Source organism: Hyla sarda, chromosome 8 (assembly GCF_029499605.1).
Source record: "Hyla sarda isolate aHylSar1 chromosome 8, aHylSar1.hap1, whole genome shotgun sequence".
Classification (NCBI taxonomy): domain Eukaryota; kingdom Metazoa; phylum Chordata; class Amphibia; order Anura; family Hylidae; genus Hyla; species Hyla sarda.
Genome location: NC_079196.1, coordinates 201,522,137 through 201,538,426, shown reverse-complemented (window position 1 = coordinate 201,538,426; position 16,290 = coordinate 201,522,137). Strand labels below are relative to the sequence as shown.

The 16,290-nt window shown below is 44.5% G+C and overlaps 1 protein-coding gene across 4 annotated transcripts in view; it reads left to right on the top strand.

Annotated features, from left to right (window-relative positions):
- Positions 1-16,290, top strand: part of IFT140 (intraflagellar transport 140) — a 128,202-nt gene that overhangs the window by 98,567 nt on the left and 13,345 nt on the right. For all 4 annotated transcript variants that reach the window (XM_056533603.1, XM_056533601.1, XM_056533599.1 and 1 more), the window contains 7 exons: positions 4,762-4,939; positions 5,637-5,827; positions 6,039-6,134; positions 9,670-9,802; positions 9,992-10,135; positions 14,277-14,405; positions 14,900-15,082. In XM_056533603.1, the coding sequence (XP_056389578.1) occupies positions 4,762-4,939; positions 5,637-5,827; positions 6,039-6,134; positions 9,670-9,802; positions 9,992-10,135; positions 14,277-14,405; positions 14,900-15,082 (1,054 nt within the window). The remainder of the gene's footprint in view (positions 1-4,761; positions 4,940-5,636; positions 5,828-6,038; positions 6,135-9,669; positions 9,803-9,991; positions 10,136-14,276; positions 14,406-14,899; positions 15,083-16,290) is intronic.

Below are 16,290 nucleotides of genomic sequence, written 5' to 3'. Positions count from 1 at the left end.
GCACTGAAGTTCCAGAGGTGCTCTGACCCGCTCTTTGGCGGTCACCAAAGATGAGGGCCTTTAGAACTACCTCTAGAAACTGCAGGAATGTCCCTGTGTTGCCAGCGTGCTGGAACAGTACAAAAGAGTTGTACATGGCAACCTGTACCATGTAGACCACATTTTTTTTGTACCATGTCCGTGTTTTCCGCATGGCATCATATGGCTTGAGGACTTGATCAGAAAGATCAACTCCCCCCATATACTGATTGTAGTCCAGAATACAATTAGGTTTGAGGACCGGTCCTGCGGTACCTTGCACAGGGACAGGTGAGCTGCCGTTCCCATGAATAGTGGTGAGCATAAGGGCATCCCTCTTGTCCTTATACCTGACCAGCAACAGGTTTTATGGGAAAAGGCACGGGACTCACCCCGGGTGATAGAAGCATGTAGGGGATGGGGTGGAAGGCCTCTTTGATTCTTCTGGACTGTTCCACAAGCGAGCGTGGACCTGGCGACGAAGGATGTGAAGAGAGGGATACTAGTATAAAAATTATCCACGTAAAGGTGGTAACCTTTATCTAGCAATGGGTGCAAAAGGCCCCAAAGATTTTCCCGCTAACACCCAAAGTGGGGGGACATTCTGGGGGTTCGATATGGTAATCTTGTCCATCATACACCATAAACTTGTAAGTGTACCCTGAGGTACTCTCACAAAGTTTATACATCTTCACGTCATACCGCGCTTGCTTGGTTGGGATGTATTGCCGAAAGTTAAGTCTCCCCTTAAGCTGATGAGAGACTCCTCAATAGCGACCTCCTGCTCAGGCACATAGGCCTCCCAAAATTTGGCCCCGAAGAGATTGATGACCGGCCTGATTTTATACAGGCGATCATACGCGGGATTAGTTCGGGGGAGACATGCTGCATTATCAGCATAGATGATCCATCAGAGGTGAGTGGATATTTGAGCATTAGGCTCAGAATTTGTGCTAGGGTCCCATCCTAAATGAGGCCACCTCCCGTGGTGGATGGGAGACACGTTTTCATCAAAAAGTGCGCTAAAAGCCTCAATTTTTTTGACCAATGTGTGCTGCTGCAATCCTCTTTTTTTGTATACTCTGTTTCTGCCATAGCAGTGTGCACCCGTGTATTAGGTTGTTGTGCTGGCTATTTTTCTTTTTGCTTGTTTGTACAACTCAGGGGGAATGGCACCCTCTTTAGCTGTGCACCCCTCCCCCTTTTTCACAGGTGGAGTTTTAAATTGTTTATGGATCCAGCATGTCTCCCAGTCAGAGGCTATGTGCCCAGCAGAGATGAGTGGATATTTGAGCGTTAGGCTCAGAATTTGTGCTAGGGTCCCATCCTAAATGAGGCCACCTCCCCGTGGTGGATGGGAGACACATTTTGATCAAAAAGTGCCCTAAGAGCCAAAATTTTTTGACCAATGTGTGCTGCTGCAATCCTCTTTTTTTGTATACTCTGTATCTGCCATAGCAGTGTGCACCCGTGTATTAGGTTGTTGTGCTGGCTATTTTTCTTTTTGCTTATTATCAGCATAATGCAAACATTTCCGAATGGCCTTGAACTGGGGGAAACCTTTTTGGTGTGTGTGCTGCATGTGGTATGGTGCGATACTTCCTTCCCTAACCCACCCTAACCTAACTAACTAACCTGCCCTAAGAACAAAAATATAAAAATATAAAATAAAACTAATCTTTAAAAAAAATCGACTTCTAGTGCAAAAAACCCTGCGCCCCCCAAAAAAAGCTGGGGGCAGACTGCAGCGACCCTATAGGGCCAGGGTCATGCAGCTAAAGGTGCTAAGGACCCGCGGACACCTACAGACGGTATGCCCCCCCCCCCCCCAAAAAATCATTTTTTTAACCCCTAACTGTCCCTACCTAATCTAATGCTTTACCTGACGTCTTTCTGTGCCCAGGGGCCACAAAAAGGGGGCAAGGGGGCACTTTTTAATAACTTTTTTAGAACTGTGGGGGGAAATGACAGTACGGGGCGCCATCCTGCACACCAGTTCTCTAGGAAATGGTGGGCAGAACAGAGCAGCGTGCTCCTGATCCCACCTCCCCATACTGCAGTGATTGGTGCGTTCACAGTGTTGCCCCACAGTACTGTACGGATGATGATTGGTGGTGTATATTACACCAACGATCATCATCATTATCCGATCACACATGACCCAGATGACCCGGAACCGCGGCAGACCGCCGGCAGGCATCCAGCTCCGATCCCCACCCTGCGAGTGGCGGGGAACAGAATCACTGTCCTCGGCGATGTGTCGGGATGCCTGCTGAATGATTTCAGCAGGCATCCCGGTCCCCAACCGGCTAGAGGCGGGGACCGGAATTCCCAAGGGCGTACCCATACGCCCTCAGTACTTAAGGACTTTAAAACAGGGGCGTATGGATACGCCCGGCCTTCCTTAAGGGGTTAAATTAGAAGATTGGTGACTGTCAGCAGTGACAAAGCCAAAGTATTTAGTGGGCCATTGATGTCCCCTTCGCAAGAATGGATGTTAAAGGGGTACTCCACTGGCCAGCGTTTGGAAGTAAATGTTCTGAACGCTGTTTTTGCACTGTGAGGGTCGGCCACGCCCCTTGTGTCATCACAGCCACGCCTCCTCAATGCAAGTGTATGGGAGGAGGCGTGACACCGTCACGCCCCCTCCCATAGACTTGCATTGAGGGGGCTTGCTGTGAGGTCACAAGGGGCGTAGCCGATCCCCGCAGCAAAAAAAAACATCGTTTAGAACATTTACTTCCAAACGCTGGCCAGTGGAGTACCCTTTTAAGTGTTCCTCAAGTGCATGGAGTGGCAGCACACATTCTTGGCCAAACCTTTATTCACCATTTATGGGACTTTTGAACATGGCCGAGTTTAGATCCTTTTAACGGTTGGATGAGATTATAATAACGTGGCTGCTATCTTCCAGAAACCAGGTCATCATGTCCTTGAGCTACATCTTTTATGACAGCCCACCATCGTTAGGTTACATTCACAAGGGATTGGGTACACTGGGGATTTTCCATCTATGTTTTCAGGGGGAAATCTACAACGTTTTAGTAGGAAAAATCTGAAACCGCAAACTTTTACTAAATTGTGCTGATTTTGTAGATATTTGCAGATATTTTAAAGTGAAAAGTTTAATAATTTTTTAAAATAATATGGACACTTTAACATCTCATAGAGACATGCTCCCCCCCCCCCCCCACACTTTTAAAGTGCCATGGAACCAAGGGCAACTTATAAATAAATAAAAAATAATAATGTCAGAAGTTTGGGTGCTCAGACCCCCACCGATCTCTAGAATGAGCAGGAAAGAGGTGTTCAGCTAAGTGCTTCTACCCTATCTCTCTCAGCAGTAGATGAATTTTATAGAAGGTTTATGGAGTCCATCTCATAGAGAGAGCACTATGCCAAGTGTGTACCCCAGCTCATTTTAGCGATTAGTAGAGGTCTGAACTGAACACCTAAGACCCCGACCGATCTAAACTTTTGACTCTATTGCTATGCTATGTCAGGTGATTAAATGAAAGTGACACTATAAAATCTCATTCGTTTTGCTAGTACTGTATTACCCTGCTGAATTTCTGCTCCAAAAATCCAAATGGAAAACCCACAGTGTGTCTTTCCCAATCTGGACATTTTCTTAAAGCGGTACTCTGCCCCTACATCTTATAAGATGTCTGATCGGCTGCGGCACCCCAGACATCCGGTGCACGGAGTGAACTTCGCTATGCGGGACGGAGGCTCGTGACATCATGGTCACGCCCCACTCTTGACATCACGGCCACGCCCCCTCAATGCAAGTCTATGGGAGGGGGCGTGACGTCCATCACGCCCCCTCCCATAGACTTGCATTGAGGGGGCGTGACCGTGATGTCACGAGCGGGGCGTGACCGTGATGTCACTAGCCGCCGGCGCTGCACCAGACGCTCTAAACGAACGCCGGGTGCAGCAGGGAGATCCCCAGAGGCGGGACCCCCGCAATCAGACATCTTATCCCCTATCTTTTGGATAGGGTATAAGATGGCGGAACTGCAATACCAGTGGCAGCCTGTGGACAAGAGTGTTGCTGTTTCTGGAAGACAGCAGCTATGTCTTATCTTTAATCACATAAGATGTATAAAAGGAGACATGTCATCTGTTTTCTAATGCAACTCTCGATTCCCAGAGATGCGTCTCTGTCTCTCTGACCTACCTTGTACCCCGCACGCCTTCTCCTCTCCTGTCATTCAGACCCAATGTTTCTCATACTGTTCTCGGTTTAGTAACAGGAAATCCTCCTACTCCAGCATGGTGGGAATAGGAAGGTGTTTACTGATGGGAAGGCAGCCTGTGTACGTGTTCTCGTGTTGAGCCGTGTTTGTGCTGCCCATGAGCCATCCATAAACACTCATCACCCCATCTAGTAAACATCACGGACATAGACATAACTATGAGGCCATGCCAAGATTCAAAGGTCACAAGATGGTTCTCCAGCAGTGAACTTTCTCTCCATTTTATGGAGATTCTGCATATTTATCAATATATTACATACCATATATCCTGAGACAACCAACATGACTACTTATCGTAGGTATATCAACAACTAATCGGCTTAGCATACATGGGTGAAGGATGTATGGCTGCTTAGAGTTTCTATTTAACAGCCCCTTTGGAACCAGTAATGGAAGCCATATTGATTATCATCCATATTTTTTACATTATGTGATCAATTTCAATTAACTACCTTTCCCTGTTGTTTTTTTTTTTTCCTAGTGAAACAGTCTGGGAAAATATGGCTCGTATGTGTGTCAAGACGAGAAGACTGGATGTCGCCAAAGTGTGCCTGGGAAAAATGGGCCATGCTAGGGGTGCCAAAGCACTGCGGGAGGCAGAGCAAGAGTCTGAGATAGAAGCCAGAGTTGCCATGTTGGCCATACAGCTTGGAATGCTGGTGAGTTATAAAGGGGTTATCCAGGGAAAAAAAAACAACTTTTTTTTATACATCAACTGGCTCCAGAAAGTTAAACAGATTTGTAAATTACTTCTATTAAAAAATCTTAATCCTTTCAGTACTTATGAGCTGCTGAAGTTGAGTTGTTCTTTACTGTCTAAGTGCTCTCTGATGACACCTCTGTCTGTCTCGGGAACGGTCCAGAGCAGAAGCAAATCCCCATAGAAAACCTCTTCTACTCTGCGCAGTTCCCGAGAATAGCAGATATGTCAGCAGAGAGCACTGTTGCCAGACAGAAAAGAACAACTCAACTTCAGCAGCTGATAATTATTGGAAGGATTAAGATTTTTTTAATAGAATTAATTTACAAATCTGTTTAGCTTTCTGGAGCCAGTTGAGATATATATATATATATATATATATATATATATATATATATATATATATACATACGTACATATATTTAAAAAGTTTTTTCCTGGAATATGCCTTTAATGTCTATGGACTGAATTGGGTATCTGACATAGGTACAGACCAAAGCATAAGCGATACTGGACTGACATGAAAGGGTTTATGAAGCCTATTCCTCCAACCACCACCATTACTGAATCATCTGTATAGCTGTGTTAGGGCATCCTAAGAGAGTATATGGATGTTGGTTGTTTTCTGCATGTACAGTATCTGTGCTTTTTTGTAGGAGGATGCAGAGCAGCTATACAAAACCTGCAAACGTTACGATCTTCTGAATAGACTGTACCAGGCTTGGGGCCAGTGGCAAAAAGCTATTGAGACTGCAGAGAACAATGACCGCGTCCACCTGAGAAGCACCTATTATCACTATGCAAAGCACTTGGAAGCTATGGGAGAGCATAATGTGTCACTTAACTAGTAAGTGCACTGTGGATGCGGACCGCCTATGTCAGTGTTTCCCAACCAGGGCGCCTCCAGCTGTTGCAAAACAACAAATCCCAGCATGCTGGGAGTTGTAGTTTTGCAACAGCTGGAGGCACCCTGGTTGGGAAACACTGCCCCATTTATAAGGTAGAACTGTAGATCTGAAAAAAATATTTCCCTGAACTCTTCTTTTTTTATTCCTTAGTTACGAGAAGTCAGACACCCACCGTTTCGAGGTTCCTAGGATGCTCCTAGAGAATCCACAGAACCTGGAGACCTACATCAATAGCAAGAAAGACAAGTAAGGCAGCTGGGGACTTCTCATTAAGGAAAGGGTTCCAGGATTCATATATATTATACCCTGATCAGCCATATCATTAAAACCACTGGCAGGTGAAATCAATGGCCGGCATTTATCATTGTAGGTGTAAGTGAAGCATTTTTCACCAAAAAGCTAAGTTAAAGGGGTACTCCGGCAGAAAACATTTTTATTTTTATTTTTTAAATCAACTGGTGCCAGAAAGTTAAACAGATTTGTAAATTACTTTAATAAAAAAAAATATTTATCCTTCCAGTACTTTTTAGCAGCTGTATGTTACAAAGAAAATTCTTTTTTTTTTTTTATATCTTTTTGTCTTGTCCACAGTGCTCTCTGCTGACACCTGATGCCGTGTCAGGAACTGTCCAGAGAAGGAGAAAATCCTCATAGCAAACCTATGCTGCTCTGGACAGTTCCTGGCACGGAGAGAGGTGTCAGCACAGAGCACTGTGGACAAGACAAAAAATAAATTCAAAAAGTAAAGCATACAACTGCTAATAAGTACTGGAAGGATAAATATTTTTTTTAATAGAAGTAATTTACAAATCTGTTTTAATTTTCTGGCACCAGTTCATAAAAAAAAAAAAAAAAAAAATAACGTTTTCCACCGGAATACCCCTTTAAGTCTGGGCTTGTGTAGTTTTAGAGACTTTTCAGTGGCTTTGCGCCTTTTTTGCGCCTTTTCACAAAAAGGCGCAGTTCATAAAAAAAAACTTTCATATCATGTGTATTGCCAAAATCAGTGGAATGCAACTCAAAATCAGCAGAAATGTGTAAACCAAATGGCGCAAAAAAGGCGCAAATAAACCCTGCTTGCGCCTTTTTTTGTCTAAAGACAATGATAAATGTCGGCCAATAACTTTGATTATCTGGTGATAGTGGTGCCTGTCAAGGTGATATATACTGAATTAAGTGAAAAGTGACCATTCAGTTCTTGAAGTTAAAAAGTGCAGAAGCAGGAAGCATGGGCAAGTGTAAGAATCCTAGCAAATTCAACAAGGGCCAAATTCATATAGCGAGATAACAGGATCAGAGCATCTATAAAAGACACCCACCATTTCCAAACCCACTGGAAAGCTGTTGTAGGGAGAAATGCCTTAAATCACAGCTTGTTGTGTATGGGGCTATGTGGCCCCATGCTGACCATTTCTACCACTGAGAGTACTTTCTAAAAGTGCTTCCTGTGCCTCCTTGTTCTCCTGGAGGTGTGTAATATGTGGAGATGTATACTGATGACTAAGTTCAGACACAAAAGAAAAATGAAAAAAATGTAATAAAAAGGGAATGTGGAACATAGGCTGTGGTCAACCCAGTTTAGGCAAAACACATTTCTAGACCTTCTTGGTCCCTTCTTCAGTAGTTACAAGTTTGGTGACGTCTAGAGGGCTATTTTTCATCTTCTTAAATATTATTGTAAAATACAAAGAGAAAAAGAAACATGGCCGCACATCCACTATTTGTATTTTGATCTATTTGCTTCTCAGCATAAATTCAAACACTAACAGGTTGTTATTATGCATTTTGATAAAAAAAAAGTACAAGCCCACTCGCCACATCATGGCCACCTATTTAGAGTGGGTCCGTAACCCAACATTGGCATAGCGGCGGCCACCACGACCGCAACACCATGCCCACAGGGGGAGCGACCCAGTGGCCAGGCAGCCCCACTGCTGCCCATCCAAGCCCCTGGCTCCGGGCCACACATCACCCCACAGACAAAGCATCACAGTAACAATGACCACCGCAGTGCAACCACACCAATGTGAATACCTACCAAGTGCTCCCTGCAAAAGGGCTGGGAGAAAGCTAGGAGGAAACCCTTATACTGTCTCCTGCTAATTAAAAATGCCTGGGCCAAATAGGTGGAGCAGAGTGTTGGCCATGAAAGAGGGGACAGACTACAGCCCTCTGGCAGGGAACACTTGGTAGGTGTTCACACTGGTGGGGCTCTCTGTGGCGGCCATTGTTTCTGTGATGCTTTGTCTGTGGGGTGGTGCGGCCCAGAGCCAGGGGCTTGGTCAGGCACCAGTAGGCCTGCCTGGCCACTGGGTCGTTCCCCCTGTGGGCATGATGTCTCGGAGGCAGTGGTCGCCGCCCCGCGCTACGCCAGTGTTCAGTTAGGGACCCACTCTGACTAGGTGGCCTTGATGTGGCGAGTGGGCTTGTACTTTTTCATCAAAATGTATAATAACAGCCTGTTAGTTTTTTAAATTATGCTGAGAAGCAAGTAGATCAAAATACAAATGGTGGATGTGCGGCTGTGTTTCTGTATTTGTGTTGTACATTCCTAAATATTATACCAACCAAGTCCCCCCTTCATGGCAGCGGACTCCCCTAATGTGAGAAGCGTTTTTTAGCAGGATAATGTCCCAGCCACGTGGCAAACATTGTTCGGGAATGAAGACTATGGCAAGGAGCTCAAGGTGGAGAATCCCCAGATCACAATCCAGTCAATCATCAGTGAGATGTGCTGGAAAAACAAAGTCTGATCCATGGAGGCTGCACCTCACAACTTACAGGACTTACAGGATCTAATGCTGATGTCTTGGTGCCAGATACCACAAGTCACCTCTTGTGAAGTCCAGGCCTTGGCGTGTAGGAGATGTTTTGGAGACTTAATTATATGGCTGATCAGTATTATATATTTTGTTTTGCTTAGGTACATGTTTTTGGATTGGAGACAATACAGTTTTCTAGTTGGGCCATCTTGGTCCTATCCTTGACACTTACAGATATTCTTTCATTAAAGGGGTACTCCGCTGTTCATCGTTTGAAACAAAATGTTCCGAACGCTTGAGCCGGCACCCCCTCATGATGTCACGCCCACCCCCTTATTGCAAGTCTATGAGAGGGGGCCTGACAGCCGTCACGCCCCCTCCAATACACTTCATTGAGCGGGCGGGGTGTAACGACATAAGGGGGTGGAGCTATGACATCACGAGCTCCCAGCTCCAGCATTCGGAACAGTTTGCTCCAAACGCTGAGCAGCGTTTAAAACTACTAGATCTGCATCCTCTCCATCTCATTGTAATTTACCTGAGACCCCTCCCCAAAACCTGTTGGGTCCCATTCCTTTACTTTTAAATACATTTTTTTACACAAGCATTGATTTTATATGGCATTCTCCTGTATATCTGTATATCCTACTTCACTCTTCCTTTAGTGATTGTATCAGTTACCATCTACTTGTACTATTTTGTTATTATTATTTTTAAAATATTTATTTCCGATTTTCAATACAATCAAATGGCAAAATTTCCCTACGCAAAGGGATGCAAACAAAGGAACAGTACCAATAAACAAGAAGGCATGGCCAATAGGGGGGCCAGGGCGTTCATCATGGACCAGACCAACACACATGGACATGTTATCTATTTGTACTATTTCTGTTTGGATTCTACCAAGCTTTGGGTTTACACAGGTTGCAGTAAACAGGAGGCTGTTGCAGGAAACAGAAGTCTATGATGATACTTTACATCTAACTGTTTTATGTTTTTTCCTGACTGTCCTTATACAGAATTCTGTGGAAATGGTGGGCACAGTACCTTGAGAGCCAGTCAGAATTGGATAACGCTCTCAAATATTATGAGATGGCACAAGACTACCTGTCTTTAGTGCGAGTACACTGCTTCCTGCGCAATATACAAAAGGTATGAGACAACAGCAGTATATATACTTTATATATGTAATGCATTCAAAGGTTTTTTTCCATTTCAGAACATAGTACAGTGTTTTCCAACCCAAAAATGGCTTAGTACATGTATACAGATTATCTCCAACTACTCCTAGGCCAGTAATAAAAACTACTTCTTGTTTTTTTTTTATTTATTTTTTTCCAGGCTGCAGAAATCGCCAATGAGACTGGTAACTTGGCAGCTTCTTACCACCTGGCACGTCAATATGAAAGCCAAGGGGATGTAAAACAGGCAGTGCATTTCTATACCAGAGCCCAGGCTTATAATAACGCCATCAGGCTTTGCAAGGTAGATACATATATTTTATTACCACACTGTTCAATGAACCTTAAAGTGTACCTGTTGTTAACAAAAACTTTTTCTATAATGTAGATAATACAATATACAATATGTATATTTGTAATATACATTGGTTAATAATGTGTATATTTTGGGGTGAAAAAAGGCTATCCCTGCAGTTATTGCATGTTTGTCTCTGTGAGGAGATCAAATACAGGTAGTGACGGTAGGACAAGTAGGGCTCTTTGCAGACTCTCGAATTTTCATGACCAAATATGTGTATCACTGTATTTTTGTAACTAATGACAGTCCCACGCTATATAACGGTATTCCCCCCCCCCTTAAATCATGTGACCCGCAAGCGCTGTTCTGCTACCCCCCCCCCCCCCCCCAAATGAATCATCAGTCCAGCACTGCGCTGTCCCCATCTAGGTACTACTCACATATGTCACAAGCAAGCGCTGCCCTCCTCATCCTCCTGTTTGTTGCGGGCTGCCTGCGCTGGCTGGAACTGTGTACTGCACGCTGTATCTCTATGCTGTATCCCTATGCGGCCGTCAGCCTATCACCGGCCGCAGCGATGTTCCGCCTCGGCCGGTGATAGGTTGAGCCCACTGTCATGTAAGAAGCCGGCCAGAGCTCCTTACATGACAGTGAGCTCAGCCTATCACCGGCCGAGGTGGAACATCGCTGAGGCCGGTAATAGGCTGACGGCCGCATAGGGATACAGCATAGAGATACAGCGTACAGTACACAGTTCAAGCCAGCACAGGCGGCCCAAAACAAACAGGAAGACGAGGAGAGCAGCGCTTGCGGGTGACATATGTGAGTAGTACCCTAATGGGGAATGCGCAGTGCTGGGCTAATGATTAATTTGGGGGGGAAGCAGAACAGGGCTCGCGGGTCACATATGATTAGTTCCCCGATGTGGGGACAGCGCAGCACTGGGTTCATAATTCATTCATTCCCGAGGGGAGGGGCCAAACCGGTATTGCGGTATGGGGAAAAATTCATATCTTGCAGGACAAAAATTTCAGTATTCGGTATGAACCGGAATACCGCCCAGTCCTATTTCAACCATCCTGCCGGGGGCATGTCACAGAGCCTCACTGCACAGAGCCCTACTTGTCCTCAGTGTACAGAGCCCTGCTTGTCCTCACTGCACAGAGCCCTGCTTGTCCTCAGTGTACAGAGCCCCGCTTGTTTTCAGTGTACAGAGCCCTGCATGTCCTCAGTCTACAGAGCCCTGCTTGTCCTCAGTGTACAGAGCCCTGCTTGTCCTCAGTGTACAGAGCCCTGCTTGTCCTCAGTGTACAGAGCCCTGCTTGTCCTCAGTGTACGGAGCCCTGCTTGTCCTCAGTGTATGGAGCCCTGCTTGTCCTCAGTGTACAGAGCCCTGCTTGTGCTCACTGCACAGAGCCCTGCTTGTCCTCAGTGTACAGAGCCCTGCTTGTCCTCAGTGTACAGACCCCTGCTTGTCCTCAGTGTACAGACCCCTGCTTGTCCTCAGTGTACAGACCCCTGCTTGTCCTCAGTGCACTGAGCCCTGCTTGTCCTCACTGCACAGAGCCCTGCTTGTCCTCAGTGCACTGAGCCTTGCTTGTCCTCAGTGCACAGAGCCCTGCTTGTCTTCAGTGTACAGAGCCCTGCTTGTCCTCAATGTACAGAGCCAATTTTAAGAAGTTACCCCCAATCCACAGGAAAGGGGATTAACTAGGGAGTCTGATTGCTGGGGCCCCACCTATTCTGAGAAAAGATTATTATCCGCTATCCTGTGGAGAGAGGCTAACTTGCTCAGATGACAATACCCATTTAGGGTAGGGTCACATGTAAAGGATCCACAGCATATTTTACGCTTCGAATCTACCGATGATACGACCCATAGTGTGCCTCCAGCTGTTCCCACCCCCTGCCCCGCCCCTTGGCCCCCTTGCAGCAGCAATCCGCCACTCCGAGCAGCCAGAAAGGGGCCTGCAAGTTGCCGGGTGCATGCGCAGTGTACTTAGACATTGTGGCTGCTCCGCGATGTCTATTAACACTGCAGTGCACTTGGCAACTTGCAGGCCCTCTGTCTCAGAGCAGCATATTGCCGCTGCGAGCAGGTTAGGGGGCGGGGCGAGGTAGGGCGGGTTGTGGCCACAGCTGGTGACTAATACCAAAAAAGAAAGAAAGGCAACCACAGATAATGCACACCAACACATGTATAGATGAATATGAAAATAACTTTATTAGCAAAACCACAAAAGGGGAGACCATATTAAAAACAATTAAAACCACATGTAAATACACAGAGGAAAGGGACGTAACCCTACCTCCACCCCCTAACCCACGCTTAATAGCGTGTAAGTTGGCAACTGTCCAAAAAATAAATGCAAATATACCATGCCTAGCCCTCTAAAAATGACAAAAATATAGATATCAAAAATGAAACTATGCAATAATAATAAAGTGTCACGTGCAATACCGATAATAATCCAAGAAAAAAAAATGAGTGAATGAATAAATAGACACCACTATACACTCTACCAAATGATTAACACCAATGTGCCTATAAAACAAATGATGTATACATCAATAAACTATTCTCCTAAATGGAGAAGAAATGTGTAGCAATGGACAATAAGGTATACTCAAGAACTCAAGCCCAAGGAAAGAATGTAGAAATGAAAAAATACAGGACAGTTTCCACCGCGGGATAGGGGGACAAATCTTCGCCATGCGGTAGTATCAGATATGTAAAAAAAAAACTGTTATTTTACTTTTTTTGTATAGCAATAGGAAAAGGGGGAGCTAATTTTTATTGGAGGAGCAGTTAATTAAATTTTTTTTTTTTTTTACTTTACTCTTTTTATATAGCACTCCTATACACATAGGGGTATGTGCAGACTGCAGAGCATTGCACCCGACCCATGTCTGTAGTACAGACTCTGTAGTACTACAAATACTAGCAAGGGGTATGTGCAGAGCATTGCATCCTACTGTCTGTACTACAGACACAAGGGTGCAAATGCTCTGCACACACCCCCATGTGTATAGCAGTGTTTATGTACTACATACACACCGCTATACCCATGGGGGGTATGTGCAGAGCATTGCACCTTTGTGTCTGTAGTACAGTGTGCAGTGGACACCGCTATACCCATGGAGGTATGTTCAGAGCATTGCACCCTTGTGGCTGTAGTACACCCCCATGGGTAAAGCAGTGTCCACTGTACTACAGACACTAGGATGCAATGCTCTGCACATACCACCATGTGTATAGCAGTGTGTGTGTGTGTGTACTACATACACACTGCTATAAATATTGTATTATGTGCAGAGCATTGCATCCTAGTGTCTGTACTACAGACACAAGAGTGCAATGCTCTGCATATACCCCTATGTGTATAGCAGTGTGTGCAGAGCATTGCACCCTCGTGTCTGGAGATTACACTAGGGTGTGTGTATACATATTTACACAATTAATTCCCTCCCAACACCTCATATACAGGGCTGCTGATGCACTTACAGGGAGCTGTCTTGCTAAGTGCCTGGAGGAAGCCTTGCGCTCAGAAACACAGTAGCGGGACTGAACTATAGGGTGGTGGTGGGACAGAACTGTAGGGAGGCGGCGGAACAGTGTTTACCGTGCGCCGCTAACACAGTGCAGGGAGTGGGAAAGGTTTTGGATGGGGATTGTGCGCATCGTTAAGACTGTAGCCCGGGGGTGGGGAATGTTTGCACGCCAATTACACTGTGGGACTGAGATCTGGTTTGCCAAACCTGCATGTGTGATTTGTAAGCAGAGGGTGGGACAGGGACTTGATGAACAGAGGCTGCGGCCTAGCGTCTGACCACCCTGCCCACAGCAGCCTTATGACCGGTGCCAACGAATCAGCTGATTATTCGATGACGTGATTCGTCGACAATAATTCCTGTTATCGAATTTAATTGAATAATCGTTGCAGCCCTACATCAGACCCTATTCATTCTGCATCTAATTTGTGGTCAGGGACCACTGTGCAGGGCAAAATCTGTGAATGAGATGCAGCACTACGATTGGTGGAGGTCCCAGAGGTTGGTTCTCAACTCAATCATAGTAATATACCATTACTTTATGTGAAAGAAATATGCAATATCAGATGTTACCCACATACTCATTTCCATACAGGAAAATAATCTGGATGACCAACTCATGAACCTGGCATTGCTGAGCACCCCAGAGGACATGATGGATGCAGCTCGGTATTATGAAGAAAAGGGAGAGCAAATGGATAGAGCCGTCATGCTTTACCACAAGGTAAAAGGAAAGAAGCTAAGGACTGGATGAGAAGTGTTTTGTATTATCACTTTTGTGTTACTAAGTCGATACACTGCTAGTAATAACATACTTTACTTATTATAATACTGTTATTCTACTATCAGAATTTAAGCATACTTTTCATTAATAATTCTATGCTGATTCATTTTATAGCATGTCTCAATAAGGGTCTAAGCCCCTTAAACCATTGAGGTAAATGATAAAACTCTGGCTGCCTGTAACCTCCATTAGGGGGAGCAGAGGAGCTAAACAAAGACTGGTTTATTGTTATGTTCAAAGGCAACTAAATATGTCTTAGTAGTTGATCATTTAATGCTAAATCTGTTTATATGGAAGCAGGATTTGGGGGATTTATACATATAAGCTAAATAGGCTTTGAATAGTTTCAAGCACTAACTAGTTTTTTTTAATAAGATTATTTGTATTGATTTTTAAAACAATTTAACAAACATACAGATTCTTCTCACTTCTAGTCAGGTCATCTCTCCAAGGCGTTGGAGTTGGCGTTTGCTACTGAACAGTTTGGTGCTCTTCAGCTGATAGCCGAGGACCTAGATGAGAAGTCGGACCCAGCCCTTCTTGCTCGCTGCTCTGATTTCTTCATTGAGCACGACCAGTTTGAGAAAGCTGTGGAACTGCTGCTAGCCGCCAAAAAGGTAAAGTGTTAATATATTTTGTTTTGTTTTTTTATCAGAAACATTTTTAATAAATACAGTGAACATGCCCTACAACTCAACACCCCCTTAATCCTCTGGTACAGGTACATTTACCAAAGAGCACGAAGTCCATCACACTCATAAGTTGACGTCACAGAAATTGTTAATATATTACAAAGACATTGATGACACTGCGATCTTTATTGTGGAAGTCACACCGGATTTTTTATATATACATTTTACATGCCAAATGCACTGTAGTTACCATGCTTGTAAGATTCCTTATCAAATATTGTATTACAGCAATTTGAGCAGAGAAGGCCAGGTTATGACTATTAAAGCAAATAATTGCTGTATCATGTGGAATAACAGACCCCCATGACACATCATTTGATACATTTACACACTTTAAGTTAGCATGGGAGTCTATGTAGCGGATTTATCTTCGTGAAATCCCCCACGGATTTGCTACCCCTTGACTTCAGTGGGTCTGCAAACCTGTCACTAACTTTGGCAAGTTCGCAAACCCATGAAAGGTGATGGGTAGCAAATCAGCAGCAGATTTCATACAAATAAATACACTATGTAAAATCCTCTGCTGACTCACAGAGCGGGAACATACCCTTAAAGAGGTTTCCCCACAAAACCTATTTTGTGGTTATCTCCTAGATATGTTAATGGTGCAGGAGTCACATATTTTTGTTTGAAACAGGGATCACTCAGGGACCAGTTTGGACTCCTAATCAGAGATACTTTTGTTTTGTGTCAAATTCAAGGGGTATTCTGGAAATTATAATTTTTTTGTATATAACTTTGTCCAAGCAGGGGGTAAATAAAAAAAAAACTACGGTATACCTACTTTCTTTTCTCCTCCACCACTGCTGATATTACAGTGCTCTGGTCCCATTGCACAACACTTCTGGGATTTGGGTCGGCATGTAAAATTGACCATTTAGCCAGTCGGTGGCCGCTGTATTTTCCCACCTCAACCACTGATTGGTTGAATATGTATAGCCACAAACCGAACCCTGAAGTACTGTGGAGTGAGGAAGGTTAGTATATGTTATTTTTCTCTTTAGCATCTGCCTGGGCACATAAATAAATACTTATCCCCCAAAAAACCCATGTAATGTGCCATAAATGTTTTTTAATGAGAAAATCCCTTTAATGGAATATCATTGAGCTTAAAGTGTACCTGTCAGGTCCCA